The sequence below is a fragment of the Artemia sp. Qi Xiang Cuo genome, chromosome 2, assembly GCF_049724085.1.
Source record: "Artemia sp. Qi Xiang Cuo chromosome 2, ASM4972408v1, whole genome shotgun sequence".
NCBI lineage: Eukaryota > Metazoa > Arthropoda > Branchiopoda > Anostraca > Artemiidae > Artemia > Artemia sp. Qi Xiang Cuo.
This window is the reverse complement of record NC_142795.1, coordinates 11,937,686-11,964,756: the sequence shown is the minus strand read 5'-3', so window position 1 is coordinate 11,964,756 and position 27,071 is coordinate 11,937,686. Positions and strand designations below refer to the sequence as shown.

The window sequence follows — 27,071 nt, the reverse complement described above, 5'->3', positions numbered from 1 at the left end:
CAATAAGAAGCTGTTTTTAAAGTACTAAACAAATTTAGTACAGATATGAAGAATGCAGCACTGAGAGGGGGAACCCCCTCTCCCCTCATATACATCATAATTTCAATTCGTTTAAGTTTTAATGTTGCTCCTTAATTTCAGTTGAAATAACTTTTTTTCTTTTTAAATTCAATTAAACAAAAAGAAATGACCACACATAGAGGCAGCGGTCAAGCCCTTTCTCAAAACTACATAAAAACAAGAGGGCCAAGGCAAATTTAATGGGAACGAAGAGTGTTTGATTTTCTTATAAAAAAAAAGAAATTAATGCTAAAAAAGTTTCTTAATGTATTTTATGACAAGTAATTGGCTTTTTTCGATGACGACACATGCTCCAATCCCCTTCTTATCCACAATATTAAACGCAAAAACTGATAAATAATGTATAAAAAACATGAATTGCTAATAGTTTGAGTAATTGATTTAGTTTTCAAGGAAATTGTTCGTTAAGTGTTCGTAAGGGATTTGAAGGAAATAAGAGTTTTATGGGAGAAGCGAAGAGCAAGTTTTGTCTAGATTGGGGTGGGGGAGGAGCGTTCAGAGCTGTGTTGACCTCAGGTGCCTTGGTGCTGAAGCAGTGGCGGATCTAGGGGGTGGGGTGAGGGCCACCCTTAGCGTAGTCTAAAGTAGTGTAATTTACTGAATTAAACCAAATTTGCGTGAATTAAACTTGCTCCTAACGCAAGTTTATTGGATAAACCTATTTTGCACCCCCCCCCCCCTAAAAAAAAATTTTTCGGATCGACCTATTTTGCCCCCACCCCTAAAAAAATCTGGATCCTCCCCTGTGCTGAAGGGAGCTATTAGTAGTAACATAATTTTGTTCTACAAAGCAAATACTGTACTAGAAATCAGGGGGCTTTGAAGGGGTGGCAGCCAAACTCTAAATTGTGGTAAACTTTTTGTTCGGTTTCAGTCTGAATGCATTATCCATTGAAATTTACGTTCGTTTTTAGGTTTTATTTCTTCATTTATAGTATTTCCTGCCTGTTTAAAATTGATGATCCAACCTTATTAAGATTCAGCGTTGCCTAAAAGTAAAGATAGAATTAGCTTTTCATATAAATCTGCTAATCTGTGTGTTTACCACCCCCTAGTGCTTTGGTTTATAGTAATACTTCCGCCGAACCGCGGAGCGGCTTCTCTTCCCTAGGGGAAAATGATGCATAAGATATACCATAATGTGAGAATTTCGGCAAAATCATTGGGTATTGCAACCAAAATAAGGTGGAGCCAACTTGATATTAAGCAAACCAATGAGCATTTTACTTGTCAACTCTTCTCTTCGTTTTATGCCTTAGTTTCTCAAGCGACTCAAATTGATTTAACGAAGTGCGTTAAGTGTTTGAAGTCTGTGTTGTTTTAAATGTTTTAAAATGAAATCTATTATGCCAGGATATCACGCTTGTCAATTAATAGCTATTGCAGAGGGAGGTATTAAAAAGTCTGGCTTTGATGCCAACTCTCCTACTGTTTTGAATAATAATTTGGATACCAATTGTAAAGTGGCCTTAGATGACAGGGAACTCTGGGCAAAGTTCCAGGAACTTGTGAATGAAATGATTGTAACCAAAAATGGGAGGTAAGAAAATTTCAGGAAACTTTAAGAAATCAAATACTGTACTACAAGGCCGTATCCAGGGGGGGGGGGTTACCCGGTTTTAACCCCCCCCCCCAAAATTTTTGACCGACTCGAAAATAAGTCGAAAATTAGTAAAATGTAGGTAAAAATCAGTAAAATTAGTCAAAAACTGAGTCAAAAATTAGTAACCCCCCCCCCAAAAAAAAGTCAAAAATTAGTAAAACCCCCCTGAACAAAAATCCTGGATACGGCCCTGCTGTAATACAACACAAGCACGCGTGCGCAAATCAAGGGGGACATAGGAGCTTGACCCCATGGATTTTGTACAGTACCTTTTTGGAGGGTATTTTCATTGAAAAATACTATTTTCATTGGAAAAGGTGAAAAAATGACGGTACTTCATTGTTATATAGAACACACGCGAGAAATTGCATGGTGATCACGGTTATGAGACAATAACGTGTTTTCACTGCCTTTATACCAGACAATTAGCTTCAGCTCAGTGGGAAAATACAATGTAGCTACATTTTAATTAAATATTTAGTTGGTATTCTGGTTAGGTTGGGTTAGAATAGGTTTGTTTAGGTTACGTATTTAATATATGCTATGCTTTACTCCCCCCTCCCCCTAATGTGCAAATTTATAGCCCAAATTTGTTTCTAAACTATTATATTTTTCTCATAGTATATTTCATTATGATAACCTAAATTCAATTCTCCGTGTGTTCTATATAAGAAGGAAGTACCAAAATGAAAAATTTGCCCCCCGACATATTCAAAATACATTTGCCCCTCCTTCTGTCCTCCAAGAGTTTTGTGAATTCATGCTATTGGTAGGAATATGTTTCCAATTGGGAGTCAAGTGAGAAAAAGGTCAAATTATGCAAAGATGCAAGACATATTGGGGGAGGGCTTGTTTCTGAATGTACAAGCGGCTGCCGTGTGTGAATTCAGAGAGTATTTTCATTGAAAAATGCCTTTATTCTATTTCCGTTGAAAAAGGTGAAAAAAAGGCAAAATTGCTGCCCTATATTTTCAAAATACATTTTGCTCCCCCCCTTCTCCTACAGTTTTGTAAATCCATGCTATTGGCAGAAAATAGTTTCCAGTTGGGCATCAAGTGAGGGAAAGGGCAAATCATGCGAAGATATAAGACATATTAGGGGAGGGCTTGGTTCCGAAATATACACGCGGCAGCCGCAATATCCATCTGTAAAAGAAAATAATAAATCTCTGTTTTCTATGCCATATCGATATAATTTTTTTGTAACATGCAAAAAATATCAATGACAAAATTTTTGGGACAGAGGGGAGGGGGTGCTAACTGAGATTCTGCCCTGGGAGAAGAGAATCCAAACCACCAACAGGTGGAGGGCTACCAGGTTTAAGCTTGCCCCTGAAATGTTTCTGTAACTCGTAAATTGGTTTAAAAAGCACAGGTAAAAAGACAATTTCACCTAAGAAACTCTGACTCGCAAATTACTTTTAAAAATAAGGGTAAAACAGTGACTTACCCCCCCCCCCTCCCAACAGATAAAAGTCCAAGATACCGTTCTGAGCATTTTCCATGAATCCTCATGTCATTTTGAACTTTAGTAGCCTAACACTCAGGGGCAAATCTCCAGCATTTTTATTGGGGGGGGGGCAAGAGGGGTCCATATCTGGATAGTCAAAGGGCATGGTATGTATAATCCACATTATTGGGGGGGCAACTCCCCCCCCCCTTGCCACCCCCAAACTACGCCCCTGCTAATACTATCATGTGTGTTAAGTATTAGGCAAACAAACTATTCAGAAAAAAAACCCAGAAAAACATTAAAAATTTTATTTTAATATTAGTTAAAATATAAGAACAAGTCGTATATGACCATAGGCGCAATGTATTTTCTAAGTCAAATTAATTAGTTAATTAAATTAACACCTTAAAATAACTTTTCTTTTCGTCGCTACAATTTTAGCATGAAAATTTGGTCTGGATTTTGATTCCTAAAAGTCAGAAGCTGCATTTTTCCCACTGGTGACAAAAGCTTCCAGTGGATATTTTCCTTAACAATAGCAAGATCAAGCAAGTTGATCGTATAACTGATCTCTGTGCATCCACATTGGACCCTCAGTGCAAAACCTCCACATTGGCATACTCAATAACTTTTTATATTTCACATCGAATTTATCGACTTCTGATTTCCAATGCATCTTCTATTATACATAAGCTGCAGTGTTTCAACCGTCGTTTCATTTCGAATTTTTGGTAAATTTGCAGGTGGCACTATAATTTAGTTAGGATGAAAGTAAAAACATCACTTGATGCCTTTTTTTATGCTCTTTCATAATTCAATAATCGCTTCTGTCGCAAATTGCATCTTGAGCCCTTAAAGGGGCCCCGAAGGTATTTTATATGAATAATGAAAGAGCATAAGAAAGCATCAAATGATGTTTTCACTTTCACCCTAGCTAAATTATATGACCCACAGCAAAGTTATTATAAAATTTACCCAGCCCATCCCCCTAATATTCAAATGTATACCCTGAATTGGAATATACCCTGAATCGGCGACGGCAAAGTTTCGAACCGCAAAATTCAGCGCTATTTTTGTTGATGGCATTTGAAAAGCTTGAAACGTTAGGAAAATGGTTTATATTTGAGTTGCCTAATAAATGAGGTTTGAATTGTTATAAATAATAATTTTTGGAATATGTTACTCTTGAACAACTTATTCATTAACTAGTGATATATTTTTAACCATTTTTCAATAACTTAACTAGTGTTGATAACTTCTTTGTGTGGTTACAAAAATGAAATACCTTTGGGGCCCCTTATAGGGCTCAAGATGCATTTTACGACATAAGCGATTACTGAATTATGAAAGAGCATAAAAAAGGGCATCAAATGATGTTTTCACTTTCATCCCAGCTAGATTATAGTGCCACCTGCAAATTTACCGATTTTTTGTACACGTTGTCTATATGTTGCACCATTTTCGAAAATGCATACTCGAAAAATTAGACAAAACTTAGCTAAGTTTTTATGTCTTGCAAAAAATTTCCCATTTTTCCCCACGGCCCATGTAGGCTACATTGTAAGAAAGGGTAAAATTCTACTTTAGCTACTTTTGGCTATCTTGAAAAGGGGTTAGGTTAGGAAAATAAAACTTTAAGGAATGGGTCTACAGGCTAAAGTATGTCTCGTAGAGAGGTACAGTAACCTCTCTACTAGATGTAATGGCCTAAAAACAGCATGTCGAAAATCAAGCTTCCGTCTAACTCACTTTTAACTTTTGATTTTAACTGATTTTGAAAATAAATAATTTCTTAGACCACACTGCTTTTCCATTAAAAACAAAAAATTTTTAAACAAGAAAAACGGGTTTTAATTTTCTATGAAGCAGTGAAATACAAAACAATTAATTATGCACAAAAGCTCTGAATATTTTGGCCCCACATCCGGGAGCCTTTCTCAACGGAAAAAATAAAATAAAATAAATAAATAAAATAAAAAAAAACTTAACTTACATCACAATAAAACATACTAAGCACATAAAGAGAAAGAAAAAAACAAAAGAAAAAATATAAATAAATAAGAAACAAAACTCACATATTAAATAAACACTTCCATGCACTGAATGTCTATAATGATTCAACTCGCCTCCTCCCAGTAAATAAATGGAATATATTAAATAAACACTTCCATGCACTGAATGTCTATAATGATTCAACTCGCCTCACAGTATATAAATGGAATATATTAAATAAACACTTCCATGCACTGAATGTCTATAATGATTCAACTCGCCTCCTCCCATTATATAAATGGAATATATTAAATAAACACTTCCATGCACTGAATGTATATAATGATTCAACTCGCCTCCTCCCAGTATATAAATGGTAATATATTAAATAAACACTTCCATGCACTGAATGTCTATAATGATTCAACTCGCCTCCTCCCAGTATATAAATGGAAATATATTAAATAAAAACTTCCATGCACTGAATGTCTATAATGATTCAGCTCGCCTCCTCCCAGTATATAAATGGAAATATATTAAATAAAAAATTCCATGCACTGAATGTCTATAATGATTCAACTCGCCTCCTCCCAGTATATGTTTTTTTTTTTTTTTTCCCCATTGCTAAACCCCTAATTTGATGGTAAAAATTATCTCTAAACGTGAAATAGTTAGTATACCTGCTAGTTATTCTGACTAAATTTAATATAGTTTCCAGTTCAATTCCCGAAGATAATTCGTCTATCTCATTTTGTCGTTCCTCAATTTTTTTGGATAAAATACTAAACAATTTATCAAAAGAAATATACGTATACATGTATTTTATATCAAAACTGAACAATTTAGATTCTTCTGATATTTCTACACTTATAAGTTTATCTTTTAAAAATTTCGAGTTTTTTATATACGAATTTTGGAGATATAATAATTGTATAAGTGTCATTGCTGCCCATTTCTCTATTTTTACCGTTGGTGAATTTGTTGTTGAAACAATAGGTCTTCAGGGGATGCCTGTTTTATGTATTTTTGGCAAACCATATATTCTAGGGCTAACTGATCCCCTTGGAAAGAACTTGTGATACATCTGGGGTGTGATACTTCCATTTGTTTTAAGATCTTCTAAATCTTTTTTTAATCTTTTAACATACAAATCCGTTGGGTCCGAGTTAAGTTTTTTATTTGTTGAAGTATCACTTAGAATTCTTTCTAATTTACTATCATAATCATCTTTTTCTAGGATTACTACTGTCTTGCTTTTATCCGCTTTCGTTATTATTAGAGAATCATCTTTTTTTAAATCTTTTAAAATTTTTATATCTTTGTTCTTAACGTTTTCTTGATAACTACCAAAATCTGTTAAAATATTCACTACCCTTAGTTTTAATTCATCTATATTATTTACATCTTTTTTGAGCTTATGAATCACTTTCACAATTCTTGAAAAAGTTTCCTCTGTTGGTACATTTTAACTATGAGGTCAGAAATTTATACACCTGTCAAGAATGTCCGGGTGTTAATTTGTTCAATAATGTTTGATTAAATAAATCAAACCAGGGCCTGGGAAATAAATAGGCTTATACAGTGATAGTTTTTGTTTTTCTTTTTCCCTTTTTAACTGCAAAAATTTTTGGTTTAGTCTTTCCCTAGATAATCTTAGAACATGTTCAAAAGAATTTTTAAAGATTGATATAATTTGTTGGAAATCATTTGTATTAAGGAAATTACCAAGGCTATGTTTTAAAAAATCTCTATTTCCTTTACAACTTGTGATCTCTGGAAACGTTTATCTTTCAGCATATGGTTTGAGTTTAGTAAATTTACCTTTCTCGTGTGCTTTTCTTCATTATATGCATTTAAATGATAATTAAAACAAAACAATTTCGGAATTATTTTATTTACTTTGCACTTTTCTAAAAACTTTTGTTGTTTAATTATATTGGCATGTTTTTTTGCTAAATTAAAAAATAATAAAATTTAATTGGTCTTTTGCAACCCGTAGGCTAGACGTAAATAATTTGTTAGACCACACTGCTTTTCTAATAAAAACAAAAAACAAAATTTTAAACAAGAAAAACGGGTTTTAATTTTCTATAAAGCAGTGAAATACAAAACAATTAATTATGCACAAAAGCTCCGAATATTTCGGTCCCACATCCGGGAGCCTTTCTCAACTAAAAAAATAAAATAAAATAAATAAATAAAATAAAAAAAAAACTTAACTTAAATCACAATAAAACATACTAAACACATAAAGAGAAAAAAAAAAACAAAACAAAAAATATAAATAAATAGGAAAAAAAACTCATATATTAAATAAACACTTCCATGCACTTAATGTCTATAATGATTCAACTCGCCTCACAGTATATAAATGGAATATATTAAATAAACACTTACATGCACTGAATGTCTATAATGATTCAGCTCGCCTCCTCCCAGTATATAAATGGAAATATATTAAATAAACACTTCCATGCAGTGAATGTCTATAATGATTCAACTCGCCTCACAGTATATAAATGGAATATATTAAATAAACACTTCCATGCACTGAATTTATATAATGATTCAGCTCGCCTCCTCCCAGTATATAAATGGAAATATATTAAATAAACACTTCCATGCACTGAATGTCTATAATGATTCAACTCGCCTCCTCCCATTATATAAATGGAATATTTTAAATAAACACTTCCATGCACTGAATGTATATAATGATTCAACTCGCCTCCTCCCAGTATATAAATGGAATATATTAAATAAACACTTCCATGCACTGAATGTCTATAATGATTCAACTCGCCTCCTCCCAGTATATAAATGGAATATATGAAATAAACACTTCCATGCACTGAATGTCTATAATAATTCAACTCGCCTCCTCCCAGTATATAAATGGAAATATATTAAATAAACACTTCCATGCACTGAATGTCTATAATGATTCAACTCGCATCCTCCCAGTATATACTGGGAGGAGGCGAGTTGAATCATTATAGACATTCAGTGCATGGAAGTGCTTATTTAATATATTTCCATTTATATACTGGAAGGAGGCGAATTGAATCATTATAGACATTCAGTGCATGAACGGGTTTAATTAATATGTAAGTTTTGTTTCTTATTAATTAATATTTTTTCTTTTGTTTTTTTCTTTCTCTTTATGTGTTTAGTATGTTTTATTGTGATGTAAGTTAAGTTTTTTTGTTTTTTTTTATTTTTTTTATTTTATTTTTTCCGTTGAGAAAGGCTCCCGGATGTGGGGCCGAAATATTCGGATCTTTTGTGCATAATTAATTGTTTTGTATTTCACTGCTTTATAGAAAATTAAAACCCGTTTTTCTTGTTTAAAAATTTTTTTGTTTTTGAAAATAAGTGTCCGAAAAAGAGGTTTTTCAAAGAAAAGTCAAGAGTCATATTAAACCCATGTCGAATATAAATAAAGTCCTATAATAACTCAAACTTAAAGCGACCAGAAATTAATATCAAAGAATAAACGAAACATAAGTCAGACAGAAATTAAAATGAATAATCAAATCAAACATAAAGATAACACATACTAATACAGACGATTAAATAAATCATAAAATGGGTAGGAATTAAAATATATGCTTAAGTTAAACTTAAAACGAACAGAAAGTACGACGAAAAGGACTTTGGCAACTACCCCCTCCCCATAAATGTAATCCTTCTAGTGTCTATTGCTTCCTTTGAGTTTTATTAAAAACTACATGTAGTTTGTACAGTGCTTTAATTTTCAAAATATTGAACAAATAAAAAAAAACATAACTAAAAAAATACAAAAAATAATAACTAAGATGATTGGAAAGATGATGATGATTGGGAAGAAGATGATTAAAAATTATTGTCGGTCAAAGTCGGCTAGTTGGTCAAAGTTGCCAAAACAACAAGACAGAAACATTTACCAAGTGTCCTGTTGCCATTTAGTTACGTAGTGCTGAACTGTCAGTTGGTTGAAGCTGTCAAGACCAGGGTTGCCACCTGTAGCACGTGCTATTGTAGCACTATTTCATTATGTGTAGCACTGTAGCACGTGCTCAGGGTTGCTAATATAGCATAAAAATGCTATATTAGTGCTATTTTAGCACTACTACAGTCGAATTTTTGACTATAGCACCGAAAATCGCTGTGTAGCACGATTATTTTGGCAATTGTGGCACTTTAGGAACTGACCGTTGTGGCAACCCTAATCAGGACACTGTGAATTGTGCTTTCCGTTAATGTTGGCAAAACAGTGTTCAGACACCGTAAAAGTTGTTCATAACCAGGATAATATTAACAGATCGGCCGATAGGTGGGTTGTCTATAATTGAAACAAGTAAAAACCCTCACTAGGATACAAATCCACAACATTTTTTGTATTTTAAATAAAATTTAAGTAACCCTGCAGGGGCCAATTGCAACGCCTTGTATTAAGGTAATTGTGCCGTAAAGACGGCCCTAATACGGCGATTACTAAAGAGCTCAAGAATAATAGTTTGAAATAATAGTTGATAATAGTATAGATATAGTTGATAATGGTATAGAAAGTAGGATAATAGTTGATAATAGTTTAAGCTGTGAATTTAAACTAGTGATGTTTTGTAACATGTTCACAAATTATCAGTGCTAAATTTTACAGGAGGATGTTTCCCGTGGTTAAAGTGAATATTTCAAATTTAGACCCTGAAGCTATGTATTCAGTACTACTTGAGTTTGTTCAAATTGATCATGAAGGAAGGTAACGTCTCCATTTTTTTTTTGGCTTTTTATTTTGTAGTAAGTTATTACCTTGCACAATTCAATTTTGTTTCATTATTACTCAACCGTTACATGGCAACGATTCTTCATTTTACGTTAAATGGGGAACTTTACTTGAGCAGGCGTCGTAAAAACAAAAGATATAAGGTGCATTAAGTAGAGCGAAAATGGAATGTAATATTCTATGAGGCAGACCTGGACATCTTTGAGTGTGCACAAACTTTACGAGTAGGAAATGCCTACAATGGATTCTATCAAAGAGAAGAAAAGATATTAGCTTCCTATGGTTCCCTGGTAAAAAGAGGGCTTTAATCTCATTAGTTTACATTTATGACATGTTTTTGTAAGCCTGTCACATTATTCCACAAGCTATGTCAGAGGGTTTATTTTGACCAATCTTCCCCCACCCCGGAACATTCCCCTTGCAGCCAGTTCTCACTCAGAAAATTCATTTTCGTAAAATCACGTAGCGTGGAAAATTCCCCCTCCCCGCAGACAATTACCCATCGGAAAATACCCCCGTAAGTAAGATAGAGCAGCTAAAGGGAAAGCCTAGATTGCTTATATAGTGTAGAATGTCCTATAGTGTTTATTTTTAATATTTTTTGTTTTTTAATTCTTTTTTCGTTTTTTTAGGGTTTGAGTTATTATAACAGGGTAAGATAAAGGTGAATGAAATTAATTTTCTTGCTTATTTTAAAAAGCGATTTCTTTCCATTTTAAATTTGCTTGTTCCTGGCTTGGAGTTTGACTCCATGTTATCTTAATACCTTATTGACTAATAAGATTATTAACTACAAGATAATTAATATTTTCATTAACTAAAACAAGGGGAAAAGAGAAACAAACGAAAAAAAACGTCCCTGAAAGGTAGTTCAGACGGGAAACGCTTATAATACAAACCTATTAGTGAACACTTACTCCACCTGAAAGATGAATTGGCATCATGTACTGTGGGTGGTGGTGCCAGACCAAGTCCACGGTAAGTAACTACTCGGACGTTTTGGTCCCATTCTGTAAATCTGTTCTTTCTATCAAGGGACACACGTTCCGTAGTTGCCACTAATTTCATATTTCCAAATTATTTTCTCTAGCCTTTGTCTTACCCTCTTATGATAATACAGCCCCCAAGCCCCAAAAACCACGAAACAAAAGTAAATAACACTAAAATGTAAAAATAAATACTACATTCTACCCACATATTCTACCTGTATTTTGTAATATTGGAAGAATATTCCAAAACCCCTTTTTTTTGTTCTTTTTATATTTCTTACTTTCCTGACGTGTAAAATTGAGCAGTCAAAGAGAAAGTAAGAAATAAAAAATTAAGAAAATAAAGAATTTTGGAATATTCTACTTATATTCCAAAATATAGATGGAATATATCAAGGCCGTATCCAGGGGGGATAGGGTGTTTCAACCCCCCTCCCCCGAAATGTTGCCTGACTCGTAAAAACGCAACAAAAATTGATATAAACAAATTTTGTATGCGTTTTTGAGTTTTTTTTTGTGTAGCCCCACCCCCCCCCCCCCCCGAAAATCTTTATTTGAGTATAACCCCCTCCGAAAAAAAAATCTGGGTACGGCCTTGGAATATATGATGTAGAATGTTCTGGGGGGCTTTTTCGGGATAAATCTGCCTAGAATCGTCGGAGGAAGGCCAGTTAACCCGCTGTTTAAAAATCTGATTGATTCTCCTATGTTCCTGTGTAAAATTTGAAGTCAGTAAAAAGAACCAAAAGCTTTACATATATTCCCTTTGTTTCTCTTTGGCTCAATATAAAAAATTTTCATTCTGTTTTGACCTAGCAAAATTGTTCGAATGACATTTTGATCTAGCATAATTGCTTAAGTAACATTATTGACCTACTATTAATATTGAAGTGATGTTTTTCATATTAGATGTGCCTTTTAAATACGCTAAAGTAACTGTGAGCGTCGTTTCTATCCCTGACATGTTCATAGAGGCTAGGCTGTATATTTTTGTACCAATATCAATATGGGATCAAATTGATGTTATACTTTAGTCCCAGTTCTAACCGCATAGATATGTACTCGAAAACAGATTTGAAACCATTTTACAGTAGCGGGGATGTTGGAAAAGCCCTTGTTACAATTTTAAAGTATAGTACGCTGGGATGAGGGTTTCCAATCTCTCACTGAAATCTTATAATCCATAGACGTTTGTACGTGGGAAAAGACGGGGCTTCCAGAATTTCTTGGCGCTTATTTTCAAGGCATAATTTTTGTTTATAATTTGGCCCACCTGAACACAGCCATCGTACGCATCTGTCATATTAAGCCTCATTTAAAATTTAAACATCCCGTCATCTGAACGCTAATGAATAAGGCTTTCTCAGAAAATAGATTCGGTATAAGTTCATGTCTTGAAATGAACAGAAGAGGTTAAACAAAGTACATCCTTTTACGCTATGCCGTTTTTTAACGAAATTATACCACAAGAGGTTATTTGGTGTCAAAGCAAGTCAAGTTGCTCTACAACACTCAGAGGGCGCTATGAGTTTTCCATTTTACTGAGAGCAATGGCGAAATTCCCTGTCACAGATTTTTTAATTTGAATGCAGGTTATGGATGGGATGCTCGTATAAACTTCGGAGAGGACTCATTTGGTTGGTATTTCAAAGTTCTTGTTCACTTTTTAAGAGTCAAGAGATTGGAGGGCAACTAGCCCCCCCCCCCCCCTTCACGCTCTAAATGCATCAGGTAAAAATTTTGAGATAGACATTTTGTTAAAAACAGTTGAAAGTTCTTATAACAAAAACTCCGGTGTCAAACAGTCCCCCCCCCAAGGCCCGGAGATAGGCATTGTAAGTTATGCCCTGGGGGCATATATGGTTGTTATGTAAGGGATACTCGTATAAAATTCATAGAGGCTCATTTGATTGGAAACTGAAATTTATAATTCACTTTTTAAGAGTCAAAAGTGATCGGAGGGCAGCTAGCCTCCCCCCCATACTCCATTTATTTTTGTAGACGCACTTCATATAGAAGGGGTCGTAGTATAAACTTCAAAGGGGGCTAATTCTATTGGAAATCGAGAGTTCTAGTGCACTTTATTAGAGTCAAAAGTTATTGGAGGGCAACTAGCCCCCCGAGCCCTTTTCCTCAAATACTTCTGATAAAAATTTGAGGTAAACATTTTGTCAAAAATAGTTCAAAGATCATGTAACAAAAACTCCTTTATGTATAGCCATTTGGTTAGAAATAGTTCAAAGATCAGATAGGATTTTTTTTTTTAAATAGTTCAAAGATCATGTAACAAAAACTCCTTTATGTATGGCCATTTTGTTAGAAATAGTTCAAAGGTCAGATAGGATTTTTTTTTTAAATAGTTCAAAGATCATATAATGAAAACTCCGAGGTCGACACAACCCCCCAGGGCCCGGACGCAGGCGTTGTAAGTAATGCTCTGGGGGCATATATAGTTCTTATGGAAGGGATGCTTGTACAAACCTCGGAGAGGGCTCATATGGTGGGAAATTGAAAATTCTCGTTCACTTTTTAAGACTCAAAAGAGATCGGAGGTCAACTAGCCCCCCTCTCCACGCCCTACTGTCCTCAAACCCATCCTATAAGAACCTTGAGAGAGCCATTTTTTTTTTTTAAATAGTTCAAAGATCATAAAACGAAATCTCTGGGGTCGACGCAATCCTTCAGGGCCCGGGGTAGGTGTTTTAAGTTTTTCCTGGGGAAATATATAGGTGTTATGGAAGGGATGCTCGTATAAATTTCAGAGAGGGCTCATTTGATTGGAAATTGAAAGTTCTAATTCAGTTTTTGAGAGTCGAAAGAGATCAGAGGAGAACTATCCTCCATGCTACTTTTCCCCCAAATGCATCCGATAAAAATTTTGAGACAGCCAATTTGTTAAAAATAGTTCAAAGGTCAGATAAAAAAAACTCCAGTGTCGACAAAACCACCCAGGGCCCGGGGTCGGGCGTTACAAGTTATGCCCTGGGGGCATATATGGTTCTTATGGAAGGGATGCTCCTAAAAAGTTCAGAGAAGGCTGTTTTGAATGGAAATTGGATGTTCTAGTTCAATTTTTAAAAGTTAAAAGATATTGGAGGGCCTCTAGCCTTCCTACACCCTTTCCCCCCAAACACCCATTGTAAGCTATGTCCTGGGACCGTATATGGTTCTTATGAAAGGGATGCTCATATAAACTTCAGAGAGGGCTCATTTAAATGGAAATTTAAACTTCTTGTTCGTTTTCTCAGGGTAAAAAAGATCCGAGGGCAACTAGCCCCTCCCACCCTCCACGCCTTTGGGTTTAATGGATGGATAAACCCATCCGATAAAAATATGAGGCGACCATTTTGTTAAAAAAAGGGATGCTCGTATGAACTTCAGAGAGGGCTCATTTGATTGAAAATAGAAAGTTCTAGTTCACTTTTAAAGAGTCAAAAGAGATCGAAGGGAAATTAACCCCCAACCCCTACCCCACGCCCTCTTTTCCCCAAACCCATCCGATAAAAATTTTGAGATGGCCATTTTGCTAAAAATAGTTCAAACATCAGATAATAAAAAAACTCCGAGGTTGATACAAACCCATTTTTTCACTTTGGTATTGTTACTTTGATACCGGTTTTGATACTTTGATGAACATTTGATTTCTTCGAAAAAACGTTTGATTTTGAAATAAAGAATTTTTAAAAACTTGAAACTTTTTGCAATAAAAACTAACAAAAATTAATTAAAAAAAAAAACTATCCGAAAAATAAGTTTTTCAAAGAAATTTAAAGACCATTTTAAACATAAGCTCAGCAGATACAAATAACTGTTAAAATTCGAACTCAAAACGACCAGAAATTACTATTGAAGAATAAATGAAGCCCAAAACAAACAGAAATTAAATAAACAATCATAACAAAAAATATAAAACAAGTAATAATATAAATGAATAAATAGAAAGTAAAATGTATAATGATAACTGAAACAACAGTGCGATCTACTTTACATAGAACAATTTTTGCATGTGGTCTTTTTCAATAATACTGTGATAAAGGTAATTGGAATGTAATGGCATATATCTCTACATCATAATCTTTGGTCTTGGTTTATGATGAAATTTTCTTTTTTGGGGTGTCCAAAAGTTTTAGATGTTTTATTGTGGCAAATAAAGAACAGCAACGTCATTTGGGATTGGTCAGTTGGGCTACAAGATCCCTCCCCTACCTCTTCCTCTGATCCCTAAATTTAGAAAATCAAACAGTTCGTGGTAACGAACTGTAAGTAAGGAGCGACCTAACTCAATGGTAATCGAACCTCTAAGAAAAAAAATTGTGATACCAATAGATCCATCAAAAGAATCAGATTTTGGTTTTAACTTCAAATAAAGAGGTGTCATGAATTTTAGCCTTACCTATCAACATTTAAGCGCCTGAGAAAATTTGGATGAGTTTCGAAAAAAGGGGAAAAGACCCCCTAAAATTAGTAGAATCTTGAGGAAAATCACACCATCGGATTCAGCGTATCAGAGAACCCTATTACAGTGGTTTCAAGCTCCGGTCTGCAAAAATGTTAAATTTTGCATTTTTTGCCAGCAGATAGATCACGGATGAGTGTTTGTTTTTTTTGTTTTTTTTCTTGTTTTTTTTTTCTTTTTCCCAGGGGTGATCGTATCGACCCAGTGGTCCTAGAATATCGTGGGAGGGCTCATTGGAACGGAAATTAAAAGTTCTAGGCCCTTTTTAAGTAACAAAAAAATGGAGGGCAACTATGCCCCCTCCCACGCTCTTTTTTTCCCAAAGTCACCCGATCAAAATTTGAGATAGCCATTTTGTTCAGCATGGTCGAAAATATTATAACTATGTCTTTTAGGATGACTTAATCCCTCGAATCCCCCAGGGGGAGGGCTGAAAGTTTGAACTATACCCAATGTTAACATATAGTATTGATTATTGGGAAGTATACAGACGTTTTCAGGGGGGATTTCTTCTGGTAGTTGGGGGGTTGGTGGGTGGGTCGGAGTTATATGGGAGGATCTTTGCATGAAGGAAGTTTTCATGGGGGAAGGGACATGGCTATGAAGGGGGCGCCGGATTTCCCATCATTATTTAAAACAAAAATCAGAAATTAAATATAAAAAAACAAGTTTTTCAACTGAAAGTAAGGAGCAACATCAAAACTTAAAACGAACAAAAAATATTAGCCATATGATTGGGTTCAACTTCTAGTCAATGCCTCGCTCTTTAAGCCACAGATTTTTTAGTACTTTCATAATAGCTATTTATTCTAATTAACGACCTTTGTGATTAAGAGGTCATTTTTAAAGAATTTGATCAAAATTCGAACTTTAGTTTAAAGAGCAAGGTATTGACTACGGTTCCGTAAGTTAATTTGTAAATTACGTCAGAACCAAATTTAGAGACAACCATTTAGCAAAAGAAAAGTAAAATTTTTATGCAAATTTTGTTTACTTATTCAATGACGGTGAGCCAAAATAAAAGCTGCATTAACTAAAAAACGATCAGAAATTAAATAAAAAAAACAATTTTAAACTGAAAGTAAGGAGCGACATTAAAACTTAAAACGAACAAAAATTATTCCGTATATGAAAGGGGCTGTCCCCTCCTCAACGCCTCGGTCTTTACGCAAAAGTTTGACTCAATAAAAAACTTTAGCGTAAAGAGCGAGGCGCTCAGGAGGGGACAGCCCCTTTCATATACGGAAAAATTTCTGTTCGTTTTAAGTTTTAATGTCGTTCCTTACTTTCAGTTTAAAAAACTTGTTTTTTTTATTTTTTATAAAAAGGAACACACTGCCGTTTCTGCCAGAAATTATAAAGTTGCCAATTTTAGATGTCGTTACATTGAAGGTCGTTGGATGGCAAGTGGCAAAGCAGAAAGATCGCCAGCAGCAACAGTCTATGTTCACCATGAGTCACCGAACTTCGGGAATCATTGGATGAAAGATCCAGTGACTTTTGCTAAGCTGAAATTATCTAACAAAAAAGCTGATTCATCTATGGTAAGCTTCCCTATATTTCCGACTCAATTATTACTCAGTTGTGAACTGGTGGTTCTTGTGACCTCCAATTTATTAATTTTAGCGCGGCTGATTCTTAAGTTAAAGCCTGATTAACAAAAGGATTGAAAAAGAACTTTACTGATGGTAATTTAATGTAAATGAAAGCAAGTATATATATATATATATATATATATATATATATATATATATATATATATATATATATATATATATATATATATATATATATATATATATATATATATATATATATATATATATATATATATATATATATATATATATATATTAATGAAAGTTTAGTGTTATTGAAAGCAAATACTCCTTGTCTGTCTCACCCAAACGAAGTCCAGGTTTCCTCTCCCAAGAACTCTAAACTTTTAGGGCCATGAATTTCTGTTCAATTTTTAATACAAAAAAGAAATAAAAAAATCAGTCAAGGAGGGGGAGGTTTGACTGTTTTTTTTATTTTCTCACTGAAAATACAAAAAAAAATATGTTTCTGAAGTGTTGTCTCACCTACAGGTGACAAACAGGCAAATACTCCTTGTCTGTCTCATCCAAACGAAGTCCAGGTTTTATCTCCCAAGAACTCAAAACTTTTGGGTTATTTCAGATTATGTCCTGCTAGATTAATCTGTGGCATTCCTGTCTTTACTTTAAAAAAAAAATCAAACATAAAAAAAAATACTTAGGAAGTTTCGTTTTCATTTTCATTGAAAATTTGTTCATTCCGTAAATTTATAGCTACAAGAATTTTTACTTAAAAATTGATTACAAAAAATTTAAAGTCCTTTAGAAACGAACAAATTCCTGCAGTCCTTTTTCCATTTTTGCTTTACTCTTTGGTTATTCTGTAAATAGGGATGAATTTCTAAATTAAAGTAAGGTTGTTGCACAGTTGTATGCAACAGTTTGGAATAGGGACTAGGGAAAATCTGAAATGAAATTCTTTGGCTTTTGGTTTGGGGAACCCAGTAAACAGGGTAATTATTGTTAATAATTGTGCTAATTAATTGCAAAACCAAATTAATTTTAATAACATATTAATTAATAATTATTTAATACGATGAGTCTTAAGTTTATGGTTATTTTGCTGGTTACTCGAACCCCTGACAAAAGTTTGTTAAACCTAATAAAATTGGTAAATTAACAATAACTCTATGGTATAACTAGCATAAATTTTAAGTAAAAATTGGTAAATTTAAAACAAGTCATTTTCTAAATTCAATAAGGTTTTGTAAAATCAGTATATTTATAACAAACTGACCTGTAAATTAAGTACAAAATTTTAAGTACAATCCAGTAAATTGGCCATCACCATACTATTGTGTTTTTGTAAAACTATTGTTAGAAATTGATTAATTTCGCAAATTTGACAGTGGCTAGAGGCAATACTACTACGGCAACAACTAGTTACTTCAGAAATGTATATTATTTGTAATAACGCCCTTTGTGCATAATTTGTAAATAAAATGAAAAAAACTAGCATTCACTTGATTGTAGTGATATATATTATCCTTTTTAACTGTTTCTACTATTTTAGATTATGTTAAATTCGTTACACAAGTACGAAGCAAGAATTCACATAATTCGAGTTGGATCAGAAGAGCGGAGTATACGAACATTTTCCTTTCCCGAAACACAGTTTATTGCAGTGACTGCCTACCAGAACCCTGAGGTAAAATTTGTACCTCCTTTGTGAGAAACAAGCCCGCTATGGATATGAATTTACTAGACTCTTTACAATTTTCGTTTCTTGAAAACAGACAAGTACAAGGGAGGCAGCCAGACAAACATCTGTAAATTTTTAATAAAATCTACTTATTTCATGTTTATTTTGGTTATATAATTTGCCTATTTACCATTGTTTGAGCCCCCAACCCCCTCCCGAAAAATTTAATGCGTAATTACTTACTTCGAAAGGCATATTTTTCACCTATCTAAGGAAAATAGTCTATGAAATTTAAACAGAATTTTCGATTTGCGTCTTCAGAGGCTAATGTGTAAATTCATTTCATTAGATGTTGACCTGACTTATGTCTAAGCTGTGATTTCTTTTGTTTCACAAAAATGGTGTTACAGGTTTAAATTTCCATTCGGAAGCGCCAGTCTGGCATTCTAAAACCACTGGTTCGATATGACCACCCTAAGTAAAAAAAAGGCAAATTAAAACAAATGAACGCACGTCCCTCACCACCTTTCTTTCAGTTGACGAAGTCAGATTTTATTGTAAAAAGTGAGATATCAACGAGAGGACAGCCCTCTCATATATGGAATAATTTCTGTTTGTTTTAAGTTTTAATTTTGCTCCTTACTTTCAGGTGAAAAACTTGTCACTTTTATTTAATCTCTGATCATTTTTCAAATAATATCGGGAAATCCACCTCTCCCGTCCAAAAACACTTCCCCCACGCGGAAAAATCCTCTATTTAAAGTCATTCCGGCATAAAAATTTTCCCAGAAAATCCCCCCAGACCATTCTATCCTTACTGAAAATTTCGTGCTGACAATTCCGCCTGGAAGGTTTCCCTTAGCTTACTTTCATTTGAAAAGACTTGCTTTTTGTTTAAGCTCTGATCGTGTTTCATATCATGCTGGAAATCTCCCCCTTCGCGGAAAATCTTCGCCAGAAATGCGCTCCCAATGGAAACTTTTACCGTGGAAAATACCCAACAGAGAAATTCTCCTGTGGTAAAAGCCACATAGAGGATTTCTTCCGCAGATCACCCCACCCAAGAAAAAGCCTCCAAGGGAGTTCAAGCCCTGCTGAAAATTTTCCAGGTGCCGCCCCACCCCTCAATAATCTCCACGCGTAAAATTGAGTCGCCAAAAAGAAGGTAAGGTAAATAAAAATAATTTTCGTTAGGAATTCTAGTAAATTTCCTCCGTATGAAATTTCTCCAAGAGAGTTCACCCCTTGGAAATTCTTTCCCGCGGAAAATTCTTCCCCTCCCCCCGCAGAATCCCCCCGAAAAATGTCTGCATACATCCCAATAACAAACACTATAAGTAAACAATGTACGGGTAAATCACAACTTAGACCCCTTTACTTGGGGGCTATGGGAGGCTATGTCACACCCAGCGGTATAAATATTGAACCTTTCAACTCTTCTGAACAGGTTGGCTATCTCAAAATTGTCATCAGTTGACATTGGGGCAAAATGGGCGTGGGAGAGAGGCTGTATAAGCTTTGGAGGAAGCTCATTTGATTGGAAACTGAAAGTTTTAGTTCCCTTTTAAGAGTCAAAAGTAATCGGAGGGTAAACAGTACCCTCCCCCTCTCACATCCTTCTTTTCCCAAATACATCCAATCATAATTTTGGGATAGCCATTTTGTTCAAAATACTCCGGAGGCTAAATAACTATAGTTCCAGGTTTGATAGTTCCCCCAGCCGGCAGGGCAAGGGCTAGAAGTTATGCTAGTTGTCCATTGTTTACACATAAGGTTCTTATGGAAAGGGTGACTGTGTAATATTTGTAGGGCGCTTGTTCGATTGGAAATCGAAAGTTCAACTGCACTTTTAAGAGTTAAGTGATCGGGGGGTGTCTAGCCCCCCTCGCACCCTTCTTTCTCCAAATGCATCCGATCAAAATTTGAAATACTCATTGTGTTAAAAAAAAAAATCGGAAGTCAAATTACTATAACTCAAGGGTTGACAAATCCCCCCATCCCCTGGGGCAAGGGCTGTAACTTCTGTAAGTTGCCAATTGTTAGCATATTGGAGCTTTTCTGTGGAGAGTTGGTTGCATAAACTTTGGAGAGGGTTCATTCTTTTGAAAACTGAAATTTCTAGTTCCTTTTTCAAGTGCCCTTTTTAAGGGTCAAACCTAATTAAAGGGCAACCACCTTCAATCGCGCCCTCCATTCATTTTGATCACTTAAAAAGGACTCTAAAACTTTTAATCTCTGTTAGAATGACGGAGATCTCTTTCTATCTTTTAAGGTGATTGGTTCGATATGATCATCCCTGGGGAACACAAGGAATCAAAAAGAAAACAGAAAAAAATAATAAACACGCATCTGTGATCTTTCTTCTGGCAAAAATTACAAACTCCACATTTTTGCAGATGGGGGCTTGAAACCTCTGCAGTAGGGTTTTCTGGTACGCTGAATCTGATGGTGTGATTTTCATTGAAATTTCCTGAAAGTCCTTTTATGTACCTATTGTTATCAAAATTTCATTTTAGATTTTGGGTTATTACTGTGCCGAGTCACTTCTTACTTGTAGATCGTTACCACGAACTCTTTGGCATGGGAATCGTGACATTGGTTCCTGGCTATTGATCTAGATCAGGACTGGTGGTTAAAGATATTTCCGAAAGATGAATCTCCGGAGATGAATCTGTAATAAGGATAGCGGGGGACACCCAGTTCTGTATTTGGGCTTTGGTTCGGAATATACTTATGTCGGACTTCTATACCAAAGAAAAGGAACGAAACATCTCATTCAAGGTCAGGCTACTTTTCGAATTGATTGGAATTGACTGAGAGCCCTAGGTTAATTAAATAATGGAGTGGAACTTAAGGCCTGATCAAAGGAATGTGTCGAAAGGTTATTCCTTTCTACTTTGGGAAGTAGATGTTGGTCTCGATGTTTACTCTGTCCCTATTCACTTAGTAAGGATAGCGAAAGATTTTACACTGTATATTACTGCTTATTTACTCATCACTGGATAATACATAGCCTACGGGTAAAACAGTTAGACTTTTTAAAAGAATTTCATATCAAACTCACTTGATCTTTATATAGTGAATACTCACTTGATCTTATAACTCGGAAGAGTGTTCAAAGTTGGTTGCAAGTACATTTTAGTGAGCTTGGTGTAGCTAAAAGGTTTTAATCAGGGCCTGGTTCTTCGGTATTAGAAGAATGAATTCTTGCTATGTTCTACATGATGATCCGCATCAACGACAGTTTTAATTAACTGGTAATTTTTCTGTTAACATTTATTAATTTAGGACCGTTTCCTAAACAGTCCCTGATTGATTGAGGGGTCAAAGGTTCAACTTGTCAACATCAAGTTTGCGTGTGGGAGATGTTGAGATGACAACTCCCCGTGGGACCGTCTTCTCATCTTCCAATCATACAGATTTAAAATCCTTGCATGACAGATTGTAGCTAAACGTTATATAGTTATTATGTGTCAACTATGTACTTCAAATGTTTTTATTTTGGACGTTTACATATTAATATCAGCCTAAGTTTTTTGGGTCATCAGGCTCAGAATTCATAAAGTAGTTTTGGTGGAGAGGAATTGTAAGTGTACTCTTTAAGTAATCTTTGTGTGATAAAAAGTCTAAATGGAGCTGGGAATCGAGGGAGCGGTATCCAACCATAAATTTAGGACTACCCTAGGAAATTTTAGAAATAAATAAAATTTAAATCTTTGAAACGTGTCTTTACAAATGAAAACAAAAAATGGTGCTTAAAACTCGAAAGAACAGGAATTATCAGGATGCATACCCTGTCCATACCGTCGCCTCTTCAATTTTCCAACCATCCTTACGCCAAATTTTGCTTTTAGGTCCTCTACACCAAAGTTTGATTTAAAAAGTCTAAATGGAGCTGGGAATCGAGGGAGCGGTATCCAACCATAAATTTAGGACTACCCTAGGAAATTTTAGAAATAAATAAAATTTAAATCTTTGAAACGTGTCTTTACAAATGAAAACAAAAAATGGTGCTTAAAACTCGAAAGAACAGGAATTATCAGGATGCATACCCTGTCCATACCGTCGCCTCTTCAATTTTCCAACCATCCTTACGCCAAATTTTGCTTTTAGGTCCTCTACACCAAAGTTTGATTTTTTTAAGCTAAATACTTTGAAGAATGAAAAATCTAGCAAAAGAGCATTATGATAAAAGTTTGACTTCCTGTATTACAATACTTTAAGAATGAATCAAGTTATAACTTTCAGCCCAAACGTTGGAAAACTATCGAAAAATAAAACACTTACAATTACCATTTGGCTATTTTTAGTACTCTAAAATACTTTTTGGAAAGTATTAATTTGAATTTAGCAAAAAAAAGTGGGAGAGAGGTTGGGGGAAGCACGCCCCCTGATATATAGAATAATTTCAGTTCGTTAAAATCTTCATTTTCATTTGCAAAAAAAACTTGTTCATTATTTAAGGGATGATCAAAGCACTAGACTTCGTTATTTACCTTATTTTGATGCAATGAAAATATAAAATCCATGCTTAGAGGGATTATTAAGTGATGGATTTAAAGAATCCTTCTAAACATGGATTTTATATTTTATATTCCAAAATTTATGATTTCTCAAACTCTAGGTGACTTCTTTGAAAATAAAGCACAATCCCTTTGCCAAAGCCTTCCTCGATTCTAAAGACAGGACTTCTGGGAACGACCTTAGTGAAAACCATAACCAGTGTGGTTTACAGCAATGTAAGTATACGATTTTATTTTCATTTCCAAGTAATTTTTAGTGAGCTTCTAGTTTTTTGACTTTAGTGTTCTAGGAAGCAACAAATTCCTGAAGAATATTAGTTATGTTGTTATACTGATTTATTTGTATATTCATTTTACTAAATAAATTAAAAAATCTAGAATATAGGAAATCCTCATAGAAGATTCTATCTTTATTAACGAATTCTCTTTATTGCTTAAATTTTATTTTCAAAAATTATGTAAATGCTGTTGTCGAGAAGCTTCTAATTTTTATTTAGTAGAATGAATTTGGTTTTCATTTTGTAGAAGAACACAAAATTATGTAGATGCTGTTGTCGAGAGGCTCCAAATTTTTATTTAGTAAAATGGATTTTGTATTCATTTTGTAGACGAATACAAAATCATGTAGATGCTATTGTCGAGAAGCTTCTAATTTTTTATTTAGTAAAATGAATTTAGTATTCATATTGTAGATGAACCCAAAATTGTGTAGATGCTATTGTCGAGAAGCTTCTAATTTTTATTTAGTAAAATGAATTTTGTATTCATTTTGTATTATGCTGATGCTGAATTATGTAGATGCTGTTGTCGAGAATCTCCTAATTTTTATTTAATCGAATGAATTTTGTATTCATTTTGTAGATGAATACAAAACTATATAGATGCTGTTGTCGAGAAGCTTCTAATTTCTATTTTTGTAAAAACTATGCCCATGGAAAAAGTTAGATCAATTCATAGGTATTATTTTTTCTTCATTTTTTGCTTTGCATTTTATTGTCAAATAAGGATGGGCAGTAGGCCAATTTCTCTCTTGTGAAAAATTAAACCATTCCCTACATTTTTCGAAGAAATCCACTTCAAAACAATGATAAGCCTGAAATGGATTTTTGGTAAATATACCCACTCCCCCTCAAGTTCTAACCATTACACCATGAAACGTTTGTATGGCAAAGAATTTTAACTGGAGATGATATACATATTTGATAGAATTTATCCATGAGGCCCGGGCACTTCATTTTAGATTTAGTAAGAATTATTAAAGAGCAAACTATACCCCAATGTAATCCGAGTTGCGGCGGTAGCTAGCAACCTAGTAAGAGACGATCACGTCCCATTCTGAGATTTACAATAACCCATATATTCTAAAAGTAGTATCCTATCGAAAAACAGTACACTATTAGAACCGCCTTGTCCGAAACTTCTGTATAGGAAAATTTACAGTCTCTTGGCTTGAACAACAAAGAAAATATGTTGGCTTGAAAAATAAGAAAATTTTTTTGAACCACGATATTCTGTATTGACGACATCTATTTTTCCGTTTTTTCTTTCTCCTCAGCTAGCTGGACACTGGAAAATCATAGAGTGCTGTTTAATGGCTGGTTTTAAAAGAAATGCGGTCAAGGGGCGTATGGTTCCGGTGTTGGAGGTGGCTACATTTCACCTCAATACCCTGGTGGATCCTATTACCCAACTGTTTGTTCTGCCTCAAGCCCGTATTGAACCAGAATCCCAGTTTATTGGTTGGGAGGACGAAGGGGATGATATTTTTCATGTCTCTTAACGTCAAAGCAATAAATAAAAATTGACATTCATCTTACTATTAATATCCCCGAACATAATTTCTCTATTTGCACTTGTCTAAACTGAAGACAATTGCATAGCATCCTTTTTGTTCTAAGAGAGAAACTATAATTATATTAAAGAACTAACTATATTCCATTGTAATATATGTAAAGTCAAGGTCTTAACGGTAATCTGGGTTTTATTACTATTAAACATGGGCTTTATTCGTATGTGACCTCCTTCCTCTTTCAGATAGTCAACTATACCTCTCCAGCCAACATTCTCCTCAAATGTTTACTCCACATCGCGTTCCTTTAGTTCCAGCAGCTAGACCCTCGCTCGCTATGAAACACGAGCCTCATTCACATAGACAAACGCCTTACCCACAATCAGGAAAAAGAGTGAGCACTGGTGAGTATTTAATGTTTTGTGCTTACGGAAAATTAAAATAATTTGTCTGTTCATGCAATTACTTCTTGCTATAGCCAATTGCAGGATAAAACTGTATCTAACCCTAGTAAACCTTTACGTGAGAAATATTATTCTGATTAAAGAATCAGTGGACTTGTAAACAGCGGTAAGACCTTTTTGTATTGTGTCCTGAGGCGACTCAAAGCTTTGTCCTCGATATCTTCTCTGTTTATATCTTCTCCTCAAACCTCACTGTTTCGACTGATCTATCCCTTTAGAGTTACTGGGGGCAGTGAGTCTACATCCCAAGTAAGTGTTCTGTCCTTTTAGAGGTTTACCTGTTAGCCAGTCGTAGGTTTTTTGTCTTTGTGTCTATCAATGATATGACAAGTATTTGGCTTTCAAATGGGCAACTGTTTTCACAAAAGGGTTCCTGGAAAGGATGCGTTGCAACCATTCAAGCAGCCATAATTGCTCTGTGAAAAAAAAGCAAGTCGAGGGAGGTCAATAAATTAAAGATGCTAAAACAAGTTTTTCAATTAAAACTGATTTCAGTTTTTCCCTGTGTAGCACTAGCCAACAGAGAAAAAAAAAGTTGTAGGAACAAAGGGTTAGACCAAGTTAGGTATCAGGAGCATTTAAATTCAGTGATTTAAACGGTTGCATAACTTGTAAAGATATTGTCCTTGTCAGCCAACTTGTAGGGCCAAAAGTAAAGTGTCCCCGAACGGGGTGGAAGGTTGTCATAAGGAAATATTTAAAGGAAATGGGAACTACAAAGGGAGGGTGTAAAGAGAGGGGCTTTGAAAAGATGCGATGGAGGAGGAGCGTGGGTAGCTGTGGTGGCTCCAGAAGCTGTAGTAAAGCCTGTAAAAATATCACGAAACTTGGTTGTAAAAGGAGACTTAGGCTTATTTTCTTTAGAAAGAAAAGAAATGTTATAAAATGATTAGAAAGGAGAGGTAACAAATTATAAAAATTCAGCAAAAACTTTCGTACTGCCCGGAAAAGAGGCTTACTTGAGTTACGCATCAAGCTTTAGTAAAACTACACAGGAATTTTGTTGCTCGATGAAGACGGTTTCTCCCAATCAATCAATCAATTAATTTATTCAACCAATATGGGATATATCATCCCATATATAAAATGATTACCAAAACGCTACAGAAAATACAGATTTCTTTAGGGACTAGAAGACCAGGAGATTCAGTGTTATATTTTGGAAAGGTGTGTATAATTCCTGCCAGGGGTCAAGAAGGATTATTATTGCTTGTTCTTGAGCTAAAGCCTAAAATGTGAGAGCTGGAGTTGAATAGTATTGTCTACATCAAATATACCCAACTGAATTTCGACCACTTAGCTTTCCACGTTTCTGCTATCAAGTCGAGAGCTCGTTCAAGGAGGCAAGCAAGCTGCATGTTGAACCAATTTTTTTGTTCAAAATGAACTTAGACTATGAAGTGAAGGCGCTTGAGATATGCTACGATTTCCAGGTCGAATTCCCAAAACATTTCCTCATAAAAACAAATAGGAACACTATATGCTCAAAAATAGAGCATTTTCTCACAGGTCAAAATTTGCTGCCATCTTCTTTACAGGCCATTTCCGTTTACGACTTTGGTTCAGTTTATTAGTTCATTTTTTGGTGTTTGGACTTGGGTACTAGACAGAGTTTGCCAACTGCCGACGTCTAAAAAGGGTGCAAGTCAAGACCAAAAGAGAGTGATTTTTGATCAAAAAGAGAGTCTATGCATACTTCCCAATAACAAATATTGT

General features: G+C 34.7%; 1 protein-coding gene across 1 annotated transcript in view; it reads left to right on the top strand.

Annotated features, from left to right (window-relative positions):
• The first annotated feature begins 1,372 nt into the window (after positions 1-1,372).
• byn (T-domain transcriptional activator brachyenteron) overlaps positions 1,373-27,071 on the top strand; it is a 48,571-nt gene continuing 22,872 nt past the window's right edge. The window contains exons 1-6 of the mRNA XM_089107980.1: positions 1,373-1,621; positions 9,772-9,870; positions 16,715-16,883; positions 18,451-18,585; positions 23,204-23,318; positions 25,137-25,295. Of these exons, the coding sequence (XP_088964106.1) occupies positions 1,416-1,621; positions 9,772-9,870; positions 16,715-16,883; positions 18,451-18,585; positions 23,204-23,318; positions 25,137-25,295 (883 nt within the window). The 5' untranslated portion in view covers positions 1,373-1,415. The remainder of the gene's footprint in view (positions 1,622-9,771; positions 9,871-16,714; positions 16,884-18,450; positions 18,586-23,203; positions 23,319-25,136; positions 25,296-27,071) is intronic.